Source organism: Loa loa (genome assembly GCF_000183805.2).
Source record: "Loa loa unplaced genomic scaffold supercont3.64, whole genome shotgun sequence".
Classification (NCBI taxonomy): Eukaryota; Metazoa; Nematoda; class Chromadorea; order Rhabditida; family Onchocercidae; genus Loa; species Loa loa.
Window position 1 is genome coordinate 193,532 of NW_018108244.1, and position 19,963 is coordinate 213,494.

The 19,963-nt window shown below is 33.5% G+C and overlaps 6 protein-coding genes across 6 annotated transcripts; 1 reads left to right on the forward strand and 5 right to left on the reverse strand.

The window, feature by feature from the left end:
• Positions 1-978: 978 nt before the first annotated feature.
• On the reverse strand, positions 979-1,902 carry LOAG_01244 (hypothetical protein; the record flags this gene model as incomplete). Its single annotated transcript, XM_020445678.1, has 3 exons — positions 979-1,140; positions 1,449-1,636; positions 1,770-1,902. The coding sequence occupies 3 exons, from the start codon at positions 1,900-1,902 to the stop codon at positions 979-981; spliced, it is 483 nt and encodes a 160-aa protein (XP_020303884.1).
• Positions 1,903-3,275: 1,373 nt separating this feature from the next.
• On the reverse strand, positions 3,276-4,614 carry LOAG_01245 (hypothetical protein; the record flags this gene model as incomplete). The annotated part of the gene is made up of 4 exons (XM_003136784.1): positions 3,276-3,516; positions 3,799-3,990; positions 4,338-4,487; positions 4,556-4,614. 4 exons carry the CDS (start codon positions 4,612-4,614, stop codon positions 3,276-3,278), a joined length of 642 nt encoding a protein of 213 aa, XP_003136832.1.
• Positions 4,615-5,315: 701 nt separating this feature from the next.
• LOAG_01246 (hypothetical protein) lies at positions 5,316-6,001 on the reverse strand (the record flags this gene model as incomplete). The annotated part of the gene is made up of 3 exons (XM_003136785.1): positions 5,316-5,489; positions 5,643-5,798; positions 5,885-6,001. The coding sequence occupies 3 exons, from the start codon at positions 5,999-6,001 to the stop codon at positions 5,316-5,318; spliced, it is 447 nt and encodes a 148-aa protein (XP_003136833.1).
• Positions 6,002-8,412: 2,411 nt separating this feature from the next.
• On the reverse strand, positions 8,413-12,526 carry LOAG_01247 (orotate phosphoribosyltransferase; the record flags this gene model as incomplete). The annotated part of the gene is made up of 10 exons (XM_003136786.2): positions 12,245-12,526; positions 11,693-11,791; positions 11,423-11,558; positions 11,152-11,281; positions 10,728-10,926; positions 10,189-10,379; positions 9,773-9,902; positions 9,297-9,390; positions 8,851-8,949; positions 8,413-8,606 (listed from the first exon to the last, which is right to left on the reverse strand). The coding sequence occupies exons 1-10, from the start codon at positions 12,398-12,400 to the stop codon at positions 8,413-8,415; spliced, it is 1,428 nt and encodes a 475-aa protein (XP_003136834.1). The 5' UTR covers positions 12,401-12,526.
• Positions 12,527-14,056: 1,530 nt separating this feature from the next.
• LOAG_01248 (hypothetical protein) lies at positions 14,057-16,351 on the forward strand (the record flags this gene model as incomplete). Its single annotated transcript, XM_003136787.1, has 7 exons — positions 14,057-14,128; positions 14,381-14,479; positions 14,761-14,875; positions 14,973-15,095; positions 15,492-15,634; positions 15,779-15,952; positions 16,217-16,351. The coding sequence occupies 7 exons, from the start codon at positions 14,057-14,059 to the stop codon at positions 16,349-16,351; spliced, it is 861 nt and encodes a 286-aa protein (XP_003136835.1).
• On the reverse strand, positions 16,128-18,846 carry LOAG_01249 (hypothetical protein). The gene is made up of 6 exons (XM_020445679.1): positions 18,725-18,846; positions 18,444-18,555; positions 18,022-18,193; positions 17,616-17,882; positions 16,892-17,144; positions 16,128-16,686 (listed from the first exon to the last, which is right to left on the reverse strand). Exons 1-6 carry the CDS (start codon positions 18,750-18,752, stop codon positions 16,577-16,579), a joined length of 942 nt encoding a protein of 313 aa, XP_020303885.1. The 5' UTR covers positions 18,753-18,846; the 3' UTR covers positions 16,128-16,576.
• Positions 18,847-19,963: the final 1,117 nt, after the last annotated feature.

Sequence of the window (19,963 nt, forward strand, 5' to 3'; positions counted from 1 at the left end):
ATACTTTACTTCATCAAATGCAGTTCTATAAATTTCTCCTGAAACTGTTAAAAATACTTACTTTCGTTTATAGTTAACTTTTTTGAAATAAAATTTTGAGGAGTGATTCAAAGAAGGAAACTCTTAGCATACAGTATCATTTTCATGCTCTGTGCAGTTTGGAACCCTAACCACAAGCACTACAATCGATTTTAACATATCATTTGCAGTATTCAAGATTGAAAAATGTCTGAATAATCGGTATATCAGGTACAAAAATCATTTTTATACCTGATATACCATCGAAGAATATTTGTTTCTGTAGTTATTTTCCATTTGTATCTCATCTCATTTTGGAGAAATTATATATTACTTTAAAAGTTGCACAATTACGTCTTTCTTCTTTCATTTAGAAAAAAAAACTTATTTGAATTTACCCTATTCCCAAGCGTTGCGTTTTTTTTGACTTTCACAGATTTCATTCCGTTTTTGATTTCCATTTATTCCACTTTTTTTCTGAGTTTTTTATGGCTTGGTAACCATAAGAATGCAAAAAAAGCTTTTATAGGCGCAGTTAGAACTTCATCTACTTAAGAATAAGACAATACTGTAGCTTATTTCTGATTTCCAAACTGTTTAGTCGGTTTAAATTGTTATTAATCTGATGTCGTGTTAGCTGGACCAATTTTTTTTAGATATACGTCAAAAAATGTGGAAGAAAAAATGAGCAGAAGCATGCCAAATATTTATCTCAACTATGATTATTCTAGAATGGAATAAAATGGTAATCTAATTAAAGTTTAGTGTTTCAAAATTCTCAACATTAAAATCAAAATTCACAAATGAGATTTTCAATGAGTCAAAAAAATAGCAATGAGTGAATTGAGAAAGTTAGGCATTTTAGCTGTTTCCATAAAGGTTGTGTCATGATGACAACAAGATTCATGTCATATCAATCAGGTAACAATAAACTGGGACCGAATAAAATGAAATCTTTGATTATTTCCGAATCGTAGTCAAGCCTAAAATAGTTAGCAGGTCTTCTGGTACACACCTGCAGTCATGAGTTAAATTATCACCAAAGTTTTTGCATTTTCCTTTACAAAGATTTAAATTGTCAATGCATCTACTACCATTTATATCATACGAACAACCATTCACCTGAAATTTTACACAATATCACAACATTTCTTTCGTTTCAATTTCAGAATCCATATCGATTTTTGCACGGATAAATCTTTTTTAAATTTATGTCACAAAAAGAATTTACTTTGAATGTTGTAATAAAATTTCGATTCTGAAAATGCACAAAAAGAACTTAAGATATCTCGAACGATCGACTTAGCCCATTAAATGAGACCAAATTTTCTCCCTAGTCGATAATTTGTATTAAAATATTAATCCAGTAATGGATACTTTATTGGATAATTGACCTTTTCGACATCAATTTATAATTTAAATTATTATACCACGAATCTATTCTTGTCATTCAGAATATTGGCTCCTAACAGTTTTGGAGCCAGAGCACTGCTGCCTATTGCTGCTGCTTCTACATTGTCTAGCAATATGCCAGGGTTCAGTAAATCCATCGAAATCCCTGTGGTCTGAGGAATTATACTCTCACTAGTATATGGTATGAACGCATGTGGAATTATTCCTGTAATAAATTAGATTGTAGTGAATTACCTAAGTTTTTCCTTAGAAATTTCTCAGGAACATCTGAGTAAATTTGAACAATTCACTTTCTTTTTTTGAAATTCAGCAAGAAACTGCAAATGAAATCGCAGTACCGCGGTATGATCTGGCATTGTAGTTTTGCGATTGATAGTTCGGATACATATTCCACTGTCCAACGAGCTGTTGACATGGTATTTTAGTCATTATAATGTTCGTACATCCTCCACCATATTCTAATCCTACCATCAAAAATTATAAGATTACGGCTAAAAAATCTTAATTCCTAATACTTGGATACTTGTTCAAATACATATATCGAGAATAAAATCACTCATAACATATATTTTTATTTCGATTTATATTTAATTAATTTATTCACAAAGTTGTGAGAATAATTTTATTATAAGTTGAAGAATTTCGAAAAAAGTTCCTCTGACTATGAACTCTCAAAAAAATGTTTTTTTTTTTTCGAAAGTAGTTTAATATAAACAGTGCCAATGAGATGTCTGTAAAATTTGGAAATTTATACCTTAAGTTAAAAAAAATGAGCAAATAAGTTAATTTGGTATAAAGAAATTAAACAAAAAGAAAAAAAACCTTGATATGGATGTGAATAATAAAAGGGATCATATGTATCGTACGGTGGCCAAACTTGTCCACAAATAAGTGTTGCTAATTTGATGATAGTAATAATTAACACCTTTCTCGTATACATCTGAAGTTTCAGAGTATAACATTTGCAAATATTTGAAAATGTGCAAAGATTATCGGAGATGGACGGAGGGAGGGAGAAAGTTGATTTGCACACATACTGGGAAATTGAAAATGCACTTATCCTCGAAAGAAGTATTTGCCTTTTTATGGAAAATAAGTCAGAAAGGTATCTATTGGCACAAATGAAATTTTCAATGTTTCAAAGTTCGTTTGCGTAAATGTTTTTTGTGCAAACTGAAATTTCAAAAAATTGAAGCAAATCATAACGATTTTCTGATTACGTAAACATTTATATCATCTAAAAGCACTTATACTCAGAAACAAATCACTCTCTATCATTTCTCTTCAATTCAGCGCATATGTTTTGAAAACATATTCAAAGCAAAAAAAAAAAAGTGAAACCATCTTTAACTTACTTAGAGCAATAACTGATTTTGAATTATTCGGTGTTGAAATCGGTACTGAATGTAGTTGGACAAGGTCTACTGATGACTGGTTATAAAGGTGTCAGCTGTTTGCTTTTAGAGGTTCATTCGATATTGGTTCAAGGTCAAAAACTTCTCATCATTCTTCCATTTATCACTGACCTTGTCATAAAAAGATGCAAATGTAAACGCATCTTATAAATTTCATATGATTGTGGTTTATTTTAAAATACATCTCGACATGTTTGCATATTTTTAATCAATATTCTTTTCTTCGTTGGACATTCAAATCATCACATTATAGATGAAAACAGTAAGTATTCAGGATGAGGAAAAATGAAAAAGGATCCAATCTATAATTTTAATTACAATTATCACATGACCCATCATGGAATGGTAAAATACCGGTAAGCTTGAGCAAAAATTAACAAAATTTGAATGCAAACATTGCTGGATGGATTAATTCCGTCCAATAATTAATCAGACAACTTCAGCTTGCAATGGGTCAGTTTCGTGAGACAGGAAGTAACGGATTCTAAAGAATACAGAAAGATTCTGTCTGGAAAATATGGTCAAGTGATTGGCCTGTTCCACGTAAAAGGGTGTCACAGCACGCGGGAATCGTTCTACCAGTACTTCACTATGTTTTTTTGGAATGACATTATCCATACAACCGTGACAAGCTAATACGGGAACATTGACTTCCGGAGCTCTGTCGTAACTTGAAATAATAAAACAAAAGTGAGTTGATAATAAATATGTCAAGAAACATGGTAATAAATTCAACATTTTTAAAATAATTTGAAATCAATATTCGGAATCAAATTCAGTTAATATGATTTTGTGGAAACTTTCGAAATGAAATTGGGTTCGAGCATTATCAAAAAATCTTTCAATCTATTTGTGCCGGTCGCTGACTTACGTAAACCTAAAACTTCCTTTAGAATTTTAATACAAATTAATAGTTCCAATTTGAAATTTTCAGCTTATCAAAAAAACATACTTTAAAAATCGATCCATGCAACATGTTCGATTAGCTTCTGCGTACAGTCTTAGGCCGGATGCAAGTGGAGCAAGAAGTACTATTCCACAAAGATTCGGAGGATGTTTGGAAGCCATGTAAATTGTTGGTACTGTACCAATACTGTAACCAAGTAAGGCAATCTGGAAGCTACTTAGTTGATTACCCCATTGACTACAGTTTATTTTGGTAATTATTCGAAACCAGTTTATTGATTCATCTACACTTTCTAGATTTTAAACTAACATATTAGAAGCCTTAAAAATAAATTTACTCTCAATTACCTTGTCAACTCTCCTTATCCACTTTTACTCTCATTAACGCTATGCCTATTATCTACTACTGATTTAATTGACTGGTGGTGATAATATTATCAGTTTATACTTCGTAATTTTCATTGAATCTTAATGATCTCCACCACGTGTTAGTACTATTGGTGAAGGGTGGATTAAGATAAGAAAGTGATAACGAAATTTTCCATGAAGTCACTCTTTAGCGAAAGTTGCAAATTCAGAGTTTACTCGAACATGTGGTCCTTGCGATTCAGAAATATGTTTATAAGCAGTTTCAATATCAGCATAAATATTTTTTCCGATGAGGTACCAGTGCTAATACCGTATCCGGAATAATCATAAGCATAAAAGTCAGTTTTCAACAGCTGAGAAATATCCCTGAAAATATGATGATTCAAAAGTCGTTTAATTCCTTCAGGTCTGAAATATCATTGAGCGTGAAGTACCTGCATGCTTTACATGACTGAACGATCGCATGGAGATGGTATTTAATGATGACAGCCATTTTATTAGTCATTTTATTTTAATTGCTACTTAGGCCATAGGTTTAGCAAATCCTTAGGGCGGATTTACAAATTCTTAGCCGAAATTGCAAATCCATCATCACGTCTACTACATTTCATATTGTTACGACATTATAGGGCAGGAGATGAGACAAATCAGCTAAAGATTAAATTTTTCTATTGTGATTGGACAAACGTATTTCGACAAGTTTCTATATTGCCAACTCAATGTCATGGACATAATTGCTGTCTTAACTTTCAATTAATGGATTTTTACTTGAAATTTAATCCATATGGTTGAAAATAAGATCCCAAATCAGAGCTGTTTGGTTGCGAAAATAATATAACCTGAAAGATTTATGCTTGAAAAAGACGTGAAAATCTCGCAACTTAAAATGAACTTTACCAAAAAATTCATTGGAAATGATTCGTGATTGAAGGGAAGATGAAATTTCGAATCAGTTGAATAGAAGAGTATAGTTATTAAATTGACATGAAGGAAAGAAATCAATCACTGATCTAATCTTTACTCTGAATACTTTGAAAGGGAGTAAACTAAAAAGAGAAAGAAGCACTGTAAATCTTGTAGAGAAAAATTTTTCTGTTAATTTTCTTTATTTTCTATTCTGGCGGTATCTCTATATATTTCCAGAAGTCACTCAGACCAATAGGATTCAGAAATTTTAAAATCTGCCGATATGGTTTATCCTACCATATCTTTCGATTCATCAGTTGCAAAATTGTTACTGATCCTCAAAATTGGTAGATATGAGCCCCGCCTTGTTTTAATTATTGATATCTCAACACCTTCCATTGAAATCGGTGGTCCTTCAATGAGATGTTGTACTTCGAACTTCAGCGCTAGAAATTTAGACGCCTGGAAAAAATTTCAAGTTTTAACTAAAAAACTTTTGAAAATTTCTTCCGGAAAAAATGCATTAATATTGATATTCTGTCACCAAGATTGCTTTAATTTTGCATACATTTTTTCTTTTTTGAGCAATTTTCAGTACTTCCAATTGTAAATTACCTTTTTAGCATTATTGGTTCGCACAAGATTGCCGTGCGCATCTGTTCCGCATACTAGATATGTTTTTCCTTTCCTTAGCGGATGAAATGCTAATTTTCGAATAATCATTTCTGGTACTGGTGGACAACAAAACACATAACACAATATACCAGTACACTGTAAATGAAAACAATTTAATTCAAATTAAGACCTTAAGTTAAAGGTCAAATAGTGAATAATTTTGGAAGAATGATGAACCGAACCTTCAGAATTAACATGCAAAATTGGCAGCAACAACAGCCATGCTTTTTTCGTGCTTGCTGAATCCTTTCCGATTTTATGTCGTGGAGCTCAAGATGATTCTTTGGTTGTGATTCCATATGTTGCACGCATTTCTCACCTTTATCATTATTTTCTTCAAAATTCTTAAAATTTAACGGTCTTTATCAATATTCCGTTAGTTTCTCATTAAAGTACAATAGTGTACATATGGAGACTTACTTAGTTTCCTCCACCAAAGAAATTATTTTTTTTTTTCGTAAGAAGGTAAGTGACACACAATTTCTTTTCACATTGGCTAAATCAATTAAATAAAAAATTGTTAGGGTTCTAGATAACGTGCATTTGAGAAGTCCAGTGTATGCAACATTGCAGGCGATTGTTTTAGTGGCTCTTTGTACTCATGTCTCTGCAAAAACATTTCTTGCAATAAAACGTTTTTACAACGTAAGTGATCGAATCCAATTATAGATGATGGCGCTGATTGATGTCGTATGTGCGTACTTCTCAACTTAACTTTTTTCATATTCTTCTTTGGAAAAGTGTCGCATCATTTTACCGACAATAATTAATTGACTATAAATTTTTTTTCTTTCTAACTGCTTTACCTTCTTCACAAATTTTTTTCTAATTTCCTTGCCAATGAGTAGCAAATCGATTTTGAAATGAACTTAATTTTCAAAACTGTAATTGGAATTCACCAAGCTGTCAGAAAGACTAGAAGGTAGCTCATCACTGATAACAGTTCCCGTTGTGCTTATCAGCTCTTGATCTGAAGTTTCTTCAATAACACCTACGGCAATATTCATTACTCCTTACACATCCACTTTTCATCAGTCCAATGAACAACACAGAAAACGACCGATACAGCAATGACCTCTACTGTTAACAATGATTTCTGTTAGAATCTTGAGTCTTTTATTTGACAATTCATGTTCATTGATATTGGTTCAAATATTCACACTGTGATCTCATTCATCAGAGAGAAATACGAGAACTGTTTCATTCCCCATCTGGAGGACTTACTGAAATATAGATTTAAACAGTGCCTTCATTTTCACGTTTCTTTTTAATCTTTTTCCATTAACATGAATACATACGCCAAAGAGTACTATGAGGTAAAACTGATTACGAAAACAAATTCATTAAAAAGTACGCGGTAAATAACCACGGAGTTGAAGGCCAACTTCAAACTACACCCACACTTGCACTAAACTATTGAGGAAAAAATGACCAATCAATCCAACCAGGTATTAACATATTTACTACATTTCGGTATTGTATGTACCGAAATCATCGGTTTGTTCTCAAATCTGAACAAAATGCATGCATCCATGCCAAGCAACAATTTAACGTCATTACAACGCTGCTGAATCCCCCCTAAGATGTGCATTCATTATGACGCTGATAATCGTGAGTAGAAACAAAGGGACAATAATCCCCCTTTCATTTGAAAGCCAGACATCTTTGTTTTATATGCTCATATCGTCTTACATTTGCTCTAAGAACCCAACACCAATGGGTGGTCATAAAACGGTACAAGGACCCTCCCAGTTGAAGAAGGGGAGGGTCCTGATCACTAATCCCTTTATTCAAATGTGTTTCATTGAGGTCGATTGGATATAAGGAATCAAGCGTGATTTGTCTTTTTTGTTCTTGTATATTCGTTATTGATTTGTTGTATCAATGTTATATTTGCAAGTTCGTTGTTGTATTAATAAATTTATCGTAACAAAAGGTTTAATTACCCAAGTTTGAGGTACTATCAACTAAAGAGGCAGAAAGAACATTCAGTTTTTGTCACGACTGAAGAAAATCGGCGGCACATTACATACTTAATTACCGCATCCTCACTAAGCACAGTTTTACTCTGTCAATTTGGAATATTTAACAGCTTTGCTTCGTAATTACGAATCTGCACCGCAATTCATTCATTTAAATATTAATAGTTACAGAAAAACATTCAAATCTTATCAAAGGACAAGAAATTTGAATTACCTGTAACTGTCCCACTACATAATGCAGGAAGTAAAACAAAAGTGTCATTACAACATTCCGAATCTTTATGAAATGCTCTGTCAGGTTTATAAAGTAGATTTCCAAAAAATGAACAATTGATGTAACCAAACAGAAGGTATATTGCAAAAATGAATAGGAAAAGGGAAATATGTAATGTGTAAAATAACGCTAACAATTCATTTAAAAGTTATGCAGTGATTTCAATTCCGAATTCAATTTCGGTGTTCAAGAAATGCTAAATTTAGTCAGCAATAAACAACTTTCACATGAAATGAAAGATTAGAATGGTCATAACATGCCACAATAATCAGCTGCTTCATAACCAGATCAAATTAACAAAACTATTTAGATTTTTTAACACTTGCCTCGTAATTAGAAATACCCTCCCCATTTTCTATTCTCTTTAATACCTGTCTTTGCTTTTCTCAGACAGAATGATTATATTCCTATCTGATGAGTTAGGGAATAGTGAAAAGCATTAACGAAATTTTCTTTAATGGTTTTGCTGCCTGTTAATATATGATTCCCATGTAGCATCACGATACCGCCGGATCTGAGTATTGATATCAGCTGCACCAGTAATTGCTCGTCCCACTACCACTATATCGTTTCCATCTACGCCTATTGCATTCTCGATTGTACGCCAGTTTTGACCAATTCCATCGCTCATTGCATCCATATGAACTCCTGTAACAACACTCATTTTATCCAACGAGCCACGACTTCTACCAATAAACGTTGGGAAAAAAATTTTTTTAACTAAAAGCCAAAATCTTTTCCTTTATTCGTGTGGTTTTTCCTTACATATTCGGGAACAATTTGAACAAATTCATTTGATAAATGGTTAGTAAATCGAGGATCACACAAACTGGTATTATTGAACCTATGCTAAAAGTGGCTATAATAAAAACAGTTGTTCATTATTCACTACCTGAAGTCCAGTAGAGAAAACCTGGTATATTCGTGCAACGTTTCTGACAAATGAACCCGCTTACGATATCACGATTACTCTTTGCCAACTCTAGTGCATCTGAAAACAAGTAAAACCAGAAGCTGTTCACATTTTGATGTGAACTGGAATTTTAAAACTCACTTCAATTGAAACTGAAACTTAATATCAATTAAAAACAAGTAGGAATTTTCCGCATTTATAATAAAGCTACATCGTTTTAAATGTATCATCTTTTGATTCATTATAGATTGTTTTCCTCCTTTATGAAGTCTCAAGTAATTCATTTTATCAGAAAGCATTGTCGAATTTTATAGTGCTCCAAACACATAAGAAAATAAGTAGACATATTTCGCTGAGACGAGAACTGAAGAGAATGACTTTGACAACTTAAATTTCGCAATTAGAGTTATTAATTCATCCCTTACCGTCCAAGTATTGTTTCGAATTAATGAAGGCTCCAGAACTCATTTCCACAACCAACAAACAACCAGTAAGTTTTGCTTTGGGCTGATCAACAATCTGAAGAAAAGTTCATACTACTGGGTCTCTTCCTTACACAGAAACATATATTAAGTTCATCTAATCTATTATACTTGGAATCTCAACAAGTAACCACAGTTTGATAACTGTATTTTGAATGAGAGAAACATATATTAAGTACGCACATACTAAAATGTCAAAATTTTAATGTGAAACTACTCATATCTATCATGAAGAGCCAGTAGGGAGATAAAAAGAATGTATATGGTTGTCTCCGAATTTAATACTAGTATGGAAAACAAATTTAAGCTAGCTTAGGTAAAAGAAACAAAACTTTTTTCAAATCTGAAGTTTGAAATGTTCAGGTCTTCAAAAAAATCACATAAGTATTGCTTTTGAGTAAAATACAATAAATACAGACCTTTCTTATGACATTCAAAACGGGTTGTCCAGAAAGAGCATGGACAGAGACAATTTGTGCCCAGGATGCTATTTTGAACGGTCCTTTCGTAAGTTGTAAATTTGTCGTGTAGCCAGTGTCAGCTAACTTTCTAAAAAACAAGAAAGTTTGATTAGTTAAATGTACCCTATGATATTTGATATCAAACAGACATCTTGAAACTTTAAATAATCATAAATACTGTAGTAAAGACTGCCGGTTATACATTAAAAAATACTTGATAAAAAAAAATTCATTAAAAAAAGCTTCATAGTACTACGCTGCAATATTTATGATGCCAATAGTGAAACAAAACATTTTCATTTCACTTAATGAGCTTATCATATACTTATTAAGTTTTAATAATTTCATTATAAAAGTTAAGAACATTATCAAACCTGTCTTCAAAAATGATGAAATCAAGATTATTAGCCAATGAAGTAAGTTTGCGCACAAAAGCATCACTGAAATCTTCAATCACATCAGCATGTAGCTTTACGGCGCAGATATAACCAGCAGTCTTTTCAACAATTTGTATGATGTCCTCACATTTAGTGATGTCAATTGCTATACACAAACATGTTTTCTTCTGGAAATAAAAAACCACTTTCAAAAACATGTATTTTTGAAAATATGAAAGTTGGCAAACAGAACGATAGTCTTCTTCACTACTATTATGAGCAAAAGTGAAATATAAAGTCTTCAAATTCCTGGATATTGATGGGTGTTAAAGTATCAAATCAATTTATGTGGCGTAGGTTTGTTTATTCCAAAGTATTTCGGAATTAAACGTCAACCTTTTACTGGTAATAAGGCAAAAAACCATATGCTTTTAGAAATATCAATTATGTCTCAAACAAGTAGGAAGAGAACATTCCATATTGTTTGTTAAAATTGAAAATTTAAATGAACGAATTTAATAAAAACAAATACCAACCTTATTCATTATTTCTAACAGCCTTTTATTTAAAGCATTTGGTGTGGAATTTTCCCGTGATGTTAATGACCAATCATGGTTATGTATTTTTTCAGTGGGTGGGGGAAGTGTTAACTGATACAGTATGTCTTCCTTCCTTTTTGCAGTAATGATGCCGATATCGATCAGGAAATCAAGCACTTTGTTCATTCCCAGTAAACTGCAATTTAGAAAATCAATTCTGAATGTTACATAATAAAAACATTACAATCGGTCATATGAAGAAAAAGATGAAATTAAATGAGTCACAGATTTCCGCCGAGTGGATGTTAAAATTTAAATCATCTCCAACTCTAATCACCATACTGCGAGGTGAGCTGAACAAAAATAGCCATGTGTCAAAATAACTGGGCTCTTTAAAATTCCAAACGACAAAAAAATTGACCTGTACAGAGTAAGCCCTTCATCCTGGACATTTTGTGGACCACCCTGTTCTCGATCCAACACACATATGGCATCCTCACAGATCAGACCTTCGCTGCGTAATGCAAGAACCGTTTCCAAAATACTTTTACCTGAAATAAATAAGATATACGCATACAGTTCGAAAAACACTCTTCACTACTTCATATTATGCTAAAGTTAGTCGAAGGCAACTAATGATTACCAGTACTATTCGCTTCGAATTTTTTGAGAAAATGGACAAGAAACACGACCTGAAGTGACAACATCTTCAATGACCAGAGCTCGTTTCCCAGCTTCATATTTGCCCTCTATAATTTTCCTCGTTCCATATGATTTTACTTCCTTACGCCGTAACAACATTGGTTTTTCTAATCGATCAGCAATAATCTGGTGAAAACAAAATACTGTAAAATCAATGAATTATTAAAGTAAAAGAAATTTATTACCACATTAATAGTCGTTATATTCCTATGAGCTTGATAAAAAATGGTAAAAGATGTTTTTTCCAAATGAAGTCATACCGTCGAAAGTGGTAATGCTGCATATGGCACGCCAACGATATAATCATACTTTAAATTCTTCGCTTCCATCATAGTGCACATACAATTCGCTGTCAAGCTCTAGAATTCAAGCAATTCCATTACTGATGATTTACAGTATCTTGATCTTCTAAACTTCAAAGAACTGGATGTCTCACCTCGAACAATACTGTCGAAATTCAATGTTCAAATTGATTCGGTTTGTAGCTGTTCATCTAACTTGACTTAGAAATACTCGTTAACGTATAACTTTGCATTTGACCCATAAACCTGTCTTATCCCGGGACGTAAAGCAAGCAATTTGACATGATAATCACCTTGGATAAATGAAGAGATTTCCCCAATGCTTAATAATATCTAATGGTGAATAAAGTATCAGAAACAGATTTTATAATCGAAAACATTTTAATGTTGTATATTAACTTCGCTTCACGGATTGATGAGATGACGTCTGCTAGAAGACTGGGAGTAAGGCTCTATCACAGCATGATAATATTAATTTATGAAAGCAAAGAAAGTTAAAGAAAAACTCACAAGCACTTTGGGTAACGTAAAGAGCACACGTAGATCCACGTAGATCGGCGAAATTTGACCACTTTGCAAAGTAAAGTTGCCCAACTTGAACACTCCCGCGCTCTTCAGCTCCTTTAGCAATAACCGCTCGTTAATCATATCGCCGGCGCCTGACATTGCCCTTTTGACCAGCGGTCCCACGAAACAAATCCTATTTCGAAAAAATCCTACCAATATTATGTTGCGCTTTTCTTTTTAGGATTCACTGCTTCCGCCAAAGATCAAAACAGTCAATGTATTCCTGTAGGAATTCTCAGGTATGGAATTTGGACCATATGCACGAACGTAAATAACACAAAATATCACACATTGAAATTAATGCATGCGCGAAGTAATAAACGAAATATAGACATATCAACAGTGAGATTTAAACGAGAAATGAATGACCTCTACTCTGTGAATCATTTGAAAGATTCGCTACGGTCAAGAATCATCAATTGAAAGCGAAGAAACGACTTGATGGAACGTAAACAAACTATAAATAGTTAATTGAAGGATTGTCCTTATTCTTAAATGACCTTTCTTTGGAAAGAATTTATACAAGGTAAGGTGAAATCAAGTAGGATACCCACATAATACTTCTATGATATTGCCTTCCTTCGTATGGGTAGAATCCTTGAAGCCATAACTTATAGGATACTGATCTAGCAAGTGTTAAAAGTATATAAATAAACATCATGGAGTACTTTATTAATCTAACCTCTTTAGCCTAAGCCCCTCCCTAAACCATTATATTTTACTTAGGCTATTGCTACCCATTTATTTAATTCATAGACAAACAAGCCTTTGACGCAATCTCAACTGGAAAACATTTCTTTGCAGTAAACATAGAATTTACCACCTACCTGTTATTATCATCGTTACTATTACTATTATCATTATTATCACTACTATGATTATTATTACTATAAGTATTATCATGATTAATAACAATCATTATTATCGTTGCCGTATTTCAATCTGTCAAAAAAACCGCTTAAAAGAAAGCGCGCGTACACAATAAGAACAGAGAACGATTGGTTTATCGTCATTGTAGGAGGAAGGAAGAAAATCAATTCAGGAGACAGAACAGGCGGCTCTTTCTCTAAACTGCACCGTTTAAAGGTGCATACATCTGCAAGGATGGCAGTAGTGGTAGCATTTCGCCTATAATTCATTCCTTCCTGCACTTTAGAACAGGAATTGAACAGTCATCAAAGTCCAGCTTAAAATTTTAGAGAACTGTGAGAATGACACGTGAAACTGTCATACGTCCCCTGAATATATCTCTTAAAAGTTTTGACATTCAAACAAATAGGTGCCGAGCAGAATTGTGGTTCTTTGAGCCAATGACAGTTTTATTATGCTTATTTTAAGGACGGAATTGTCAATAAAGTTTGGGTGTTGGGTTTTAATTTGGTATCAATTTGTTATGCAAAAATTCCAGGCCGACATTTGCATATGTACTTCATTCTCTCCTCGAGGCGTAATAAAAGGCGAAAACATTGAGAGGTACATTTCATTGTCCAGTGCATTCTTGGAAGGTTCGTCTACACTCAAAGAGGGTAGCTCAACCTACTTTGTGATTGAGGTGGGATCGTAACAGCTTGAAATTGCTCCCAACTTAGTCCGAAAGCTGCTGCTTAATCGAGCATTGCAATTCAAAATTAACTTTTGCGAGATAGATGAAATTCACGTTAGTTAAAGTGACGTGAGTTACGTTCAAATATATTTAAATTACTGCCTAAAGAAGATTAAAATGAATCTACTAAAACTATTTACTGTTCGGTAGGAATGGAGGTGGCATATCGCTATGGTGAACAAGTTGAAACTACTGTTGAAACAATGCGACGTCGATGCCTTGCGGTTTCTACCCCTTTCTTTGAATAAATCACGTTTTAGATTCGTACATCTAACTTCTTCCATCACTGACAGTTTACAGTCTAACAGGAGTATATTTATGAGACAAACTGTTTGAAGTTAGCTGCACATTTACCTGTACACACCGTTCATGGATATTTAGTTCGCGTGCAGCTGCAGAACTGTAGTCGTAAATGCCAGAGATCCAATTTTCAAATATCATAGAAAATTAAAACCTGAACTTAATAACATTTCCAGATTTACGATGGGACAATAAGTTTGGGACACAGAACAATGCGAGCTGCAGAGAAGCTACGCGAATATGCTGAACCGATTATTTATGACATTTCCGAACACGTTTGTTTAAAGATTTTTCTGTTTTTTCTTCTAAATAGCATGAATGAGCAGTTTGTTACAATAAAGCTATCTCCTATAAAACTAAGATTTAAATTTCAATACTTTTACAGAACTACTTTGAGATGAAATATTGCACTAAATGTTAGCACTTGATTTAAATATACAAACTCTACAAGAATTTTCGAAGTACCTTGAGTTGACCTTTAAGAAAGTTTACTACTTCACAAAAGGATTTTCAAAGCTCTTTACAGAAAATTTACTAATCACAAAGGTTTTTGCAGGTACAAACTGCAGTACAAGACTTGAGCCCATTGGATGCAAACGATAGAGAATTCCGCAACAATTTGTTGGAATTGTACTTGAGCTGCTCTGTCCTTTCAATTGGAATCAGTGCAGGTATTTGGTGAAATACTAAATATTCTGGAGATAAGATGTACTAACAAGACTTTTACCTAATCAGAATATCTAAATTTGTCGTACATCACTATTCCAGGAGAAATTTCCGGTGCGCTTGTGCTAGGAATGCTCTATCGAAAAATTTTTGATTGGTGGTGGGAACTATTGCTGGTAGTCCTGTTACCATGTCATGTTTACCTTACATTTAGAAAAAATGCAGGTAACTTTCCGAAACTCAAACTTTCGAATTTCGGAATAAAAAGAAATAAAGAAAAAAGAAATACGAAAAAATTTCGGAATAAAGAAAAGTAAAAACTTCGAAAAAAAAATTTATTTAATTATTCATCTTAAAAACGTAATCTTAAAAGAAAAAATTTAAAAAATTATTCGTCTTAAAAAGATTATTTGTTTAATTACTTATCTTTTTAATCTTATCTTAAAAAGATCAATAATTAAACAAATAATTGAATCCAGCTTTAAGAATGAGATGAAAATATCTAAATTAGGTTCAAATAATGAATAGATTGCGTTAAATGATAAGAAAAAGTTAAGCTTGACATGTTTAGCTGATCCCACCAAATAAAGAGTGCCATGATAACGAGAGTTTTATCCTCAGCACTGGACGAAACTGAAAGGCGTGTCAACTTATTCGGCCTAGGCCTCGCGATCGGCTCGTGTATAGGGCACATGATGGGATATCGACTGATTTCAACTCTTCCATCAGTCAATTTCATCCAACCACTCATTCTAGCTCTAATGGTATATCTGAAAAAAAAAACCCCATCTGTAATATAAATTTTGATTCTTCTGATTTTTCGAAATTATCCGATAACGCGCATAACTACAGATGAATGTGAATTATTACAAATAAGATTTCAATAGGAAGTTACGAATTCTTGACAGGTGGATCCAGAACTTTCCCCATCAACCGTATATTCGCAACGGAAAAACTTATTAGCCGCAGGAATGGGTGCAGGTGTCGCCGCAGCTACTTTTCTTGGCATGATCCACGGCCTGTCGCTCTGCATTATCCTGTCAATTGCTACACAAGCTGCATTCCTCGCCTATCATTTCCAGGTATATTTATCCAAGTATTGGCTCATAACTTCCAGGAAAATCAATTAAGCCGTAATGTTTAAACAGCACTTTACGTAAAAATAAATAATGGGAACAGAAGATATAGTAGAAGTTCATATAAAGGAAATATTCGCCTCACCAATTTAAGATTTACACATAAGGCAGTGCCAGACCGAATCTTCAGTTATGCGAACAGTTCTGCGGTCATGGAAAAGACAGTGTTCTTTATCAATTACGCTCATACATGTAATAATGAATCTATAGGTCGTATTGTACACAATGAAAAACAAATTATATGGGGTCGGAGAAGCTCAATTGTGCTATGTGCTTGGATCGATAATCAGCCAAATCCCGTTAGCAATTGTATTCGGTACTAGCACTGTTGGCTCTGTCAAATAATTTATATTCAATTCATTGAAACATATGACAATTCCCCCAAGCAGGATCTTTATTATTTACAATCGTAACAAGGGAGAAATTAAAGTTTAGAATAATCTTGTTGTAATCACATTGAAAAAACAATTTCTATAACTCACTATTTCTCAATTAGTTATTCAGAGCAACATACGTATTAGTATAACAGTATAATCGTTGAATGAAGATTTTGAAGAATTCCATAAGCGATTAATCATTTTCGAAGTATGCATCCTCTAAATCTCGATCGTGCATCTGTTCGTACTCCTTTGTCATCACGTTATCGATAATAGAGTAGTCGTAAAATTCCGTATCATCACCTGTAATTTCGTTGCGAATAACTTTTCAGTTTGGCTAAGATTAAAATTGCAACTTCGAAGTCACGTAAAAATTATAAGCGTAAAATTATATTATTGTAAGCGTAAAATTATAATGAACACTTGAAACCTATTAAACAAAGTTTGGAAGTCACACTGACTTACAGATAAATTGCTTTTGAAACCAAATCGTCGTAAAAAAAAAAACCTCTTAAGAACCGTTGCTCCATATGATCGATGAAGTCTGCTCTCAGCTCTTCCTTATCATGGTTTTCATCTGAAGATTCTGAAGCCATTTCCTCTTCCATTTTATGACTGGAAGTTGGTTTAGAATCATCATTAATAACTTCATAGCCGTCTTCAGACTTCATTTCGTCGTTACCACTTTCCATCTCTTCACAAAACCGGCTCCTTGCATGTTGTACTAAGTCACCAAACTTCGACATATTCTCCCTATCATACTACAAAAATTATAGATAAATTATAGATCAAAAATTATAGATACAAAAATTATAGATATATTCGGAAAAGGTCGTGTACTGATTTTGCAGTTTTTTATTGATCACACAAATATTTTCTAACCCTCTACTGTAATTAAACAATTGATTTCCAACCTTCTATTGTAATTGATCAAAAGTAAAAGAAAACTTATTCTTGCACCCTTTTTTCCAATCAGTATCTTTCTCTCTCATTAACGAATTTGGATTATATTTTATTCTTTTCGGTTTTCGTTAATCACTGCTAGTTGTTCTTTCCAGTCATTTAGCCTAACAATCACTCCCTACCAGTTCATTCTGGATTTGTTGGAATTTTTTCTCCATCAAATCGTCATGTGAGCAGACTAATTTACTAAGTAAAACCGAATTTATTAGAAACTGGGTTAAAAAAACTGATAGAAACGAAAAAAAGTGATGAAAACTAAGGTTCATTACCTTTAAAAAGTCATTCCATTCATTTAGATGAGCCGTTCGTCGATTTGAAATGATTTGAGAATCTTCGAATTGCATTAAAACACCAGAAAGAGACTCATTTTCAATAGTTGGTCTGAGATGGATTTGCTCTTCTTCTGGTAAAAATCTGCCAATCATTTTGTCAAACAACAACGGTTCTCGCTCTCGCATTTTCTTATCCGAAAAATAATCCGTTTCTCTTTTTAACCGCAGTAATTCTGCATAGCGTTGATTTCGAAGTCTTACATCCTATAAAGTTGTAAAGCACAGAGAAGCAGAACAAAGTAAGCATCGTATTATCTTTTGGTTTTGGACGCAACGCAAAGAGATTCACAGTAGTGACAACATTATCACTTCTACTGAAAGTCCAAAGTTGAAATGAAAATACCTTCCGCTTTTTCGTGTCCGTATCTCTACATCTTTCTATCACTGCTTTTGCATAAAACTGAATTTCATAATCATCTTGATCAAAACAGTCGCAATCTTCTACTGTCAAATATCTGTGATAACGTCTCATAAACAAGTGTGGATTTTTCACATATAAATTTTCCAGCAATTCCCTGCAAATCTTTCCATTATTTATGTCGAATAATGAAAGTAAGCGATAACTGCTGTTGCAGCGTAAGACCAAATTACAAACTCCGTGTACGTTACCTTGTTACATGCCAATTTACCTCCCATTCAATTTCATTTTTTTAAATATTGCATAAATTTTAGTGTAAAATATATACCTCTTTACACGTTACACTTACAATGATCAAATACCAAGTTTTAAAACTTCGAACAAAAAGGTATTCTTTGGTCAACAACCTTTTTTCTTGTGTCGTTAAATCCGGTGTGTCACGTTGCTCTAACCGATAGAAGATATCGTCGTAGGACGTAATTCTATCAATCATTCTATCCAAACTTGGCGCAATCTTCACTTAAAGTTTGAATAATAATGTAACTTTGCAAAAATTTCACTCAAATCTTTTAAGTTTAAATTTTAAATTATAAAATTACAGCATAGTGTAATTGGCCAATTAGACTCGAACTGTATTTATTAGTTCCTCCTTATAATACAGAGTGAAAAACAGAAAAGAGAAACCTACAGTTCGTTAACTTATCCGTAATACCCATCGATCTAGCGTAAACCACGCAACGTTACTCGTGAATTTTGGCAGAATCAGAAGAAAGATTGAAAGAGAGGAGGAGAGAAGACTGGAGAAATTTCATTGAGAACGAGAGAAGAGAGAGGGTGGAAAATTTTATTGCAGCGGTTTGATTGTTTAAGTAGTCTATCGATTGGATAACGTTGTGCTACGGACTTGTCATGCCGTTTAGGGTGATGGTACCACTGGTCAGTTAGGTGTTGGTCGTACTCCTGAGCTATGCAGGCCTTTCCGTTGGATGCGGCGCAGTAGAGATAGAGCTGTCATGCAGTCGATTCAGTCTCCTTTAAGACTGCATTTCACTTCACTTGATCACCCAGTCATTCTGCCATGTAGCTATCATGTGTCGATAGAATGCGACATTGGTTTTCATGTTCTTCTTAAAAGTCAGAAGTGGTTAGGTTTGAATGATGCATTATATATTAACTAACTGCTAGCCAGACTTTTTTTCTACCTGTTCGAACTCAAAGATTCCTATTTCTCGCTACTTCAATCCCGTCATACTTCCATTCTATCAGGAAAAGCTGTTTTAATTTAAACTAGTGGTTAGATTGGTCCAGTCTATCCACTAGTTTAAATGAAAACACTTGGTATTCTTGAGAGAAAATTGGAAACATTTTGATTGTGCTGGATTTTCTCACCCATATAACTGTGTTAATACAATAAATACCAGACGTTTATGGATTCCGGTCATGGTTCTTACTGCGCAGACATTAACTTAGGAATAGGACCGCAGAATTAAATAAGGGGGACTTTTCTCTTTTTTTTTCGCTTGCATCATTGTCATTGAAATAATGAAATTCCAAAGTCTCGGGTCGCGTTTACTACCATGCTGTTTTGTTGGCGCCGTTTGCATGTCTAAATAAAATACTTTACTATTAAATCGAATGACATTGAAAAATTAAGGAGTCGTGGAAAATGCCGACGAAGTCCAAGGGAGAAACGGTAAGTCTTTTCATGGAAGTCTATAAGTTTGCGATCTTTTTTCCATCTGAAAGTTTTCATTCAGTTCGATAAAAAACCTCGGGGTAATTGGTTGCTGAGAAAGTTATCAGCCTATTTCCTTTCTGGATCTTTTTTTCTAAACCGTAGTTTTTTCATTAAAGCTGAAGGTAGTTTGTCGTGGTTGGACGTAAGTTGCCGTCCGCGAAAGACATAATCCACCAATTATAAATGCAG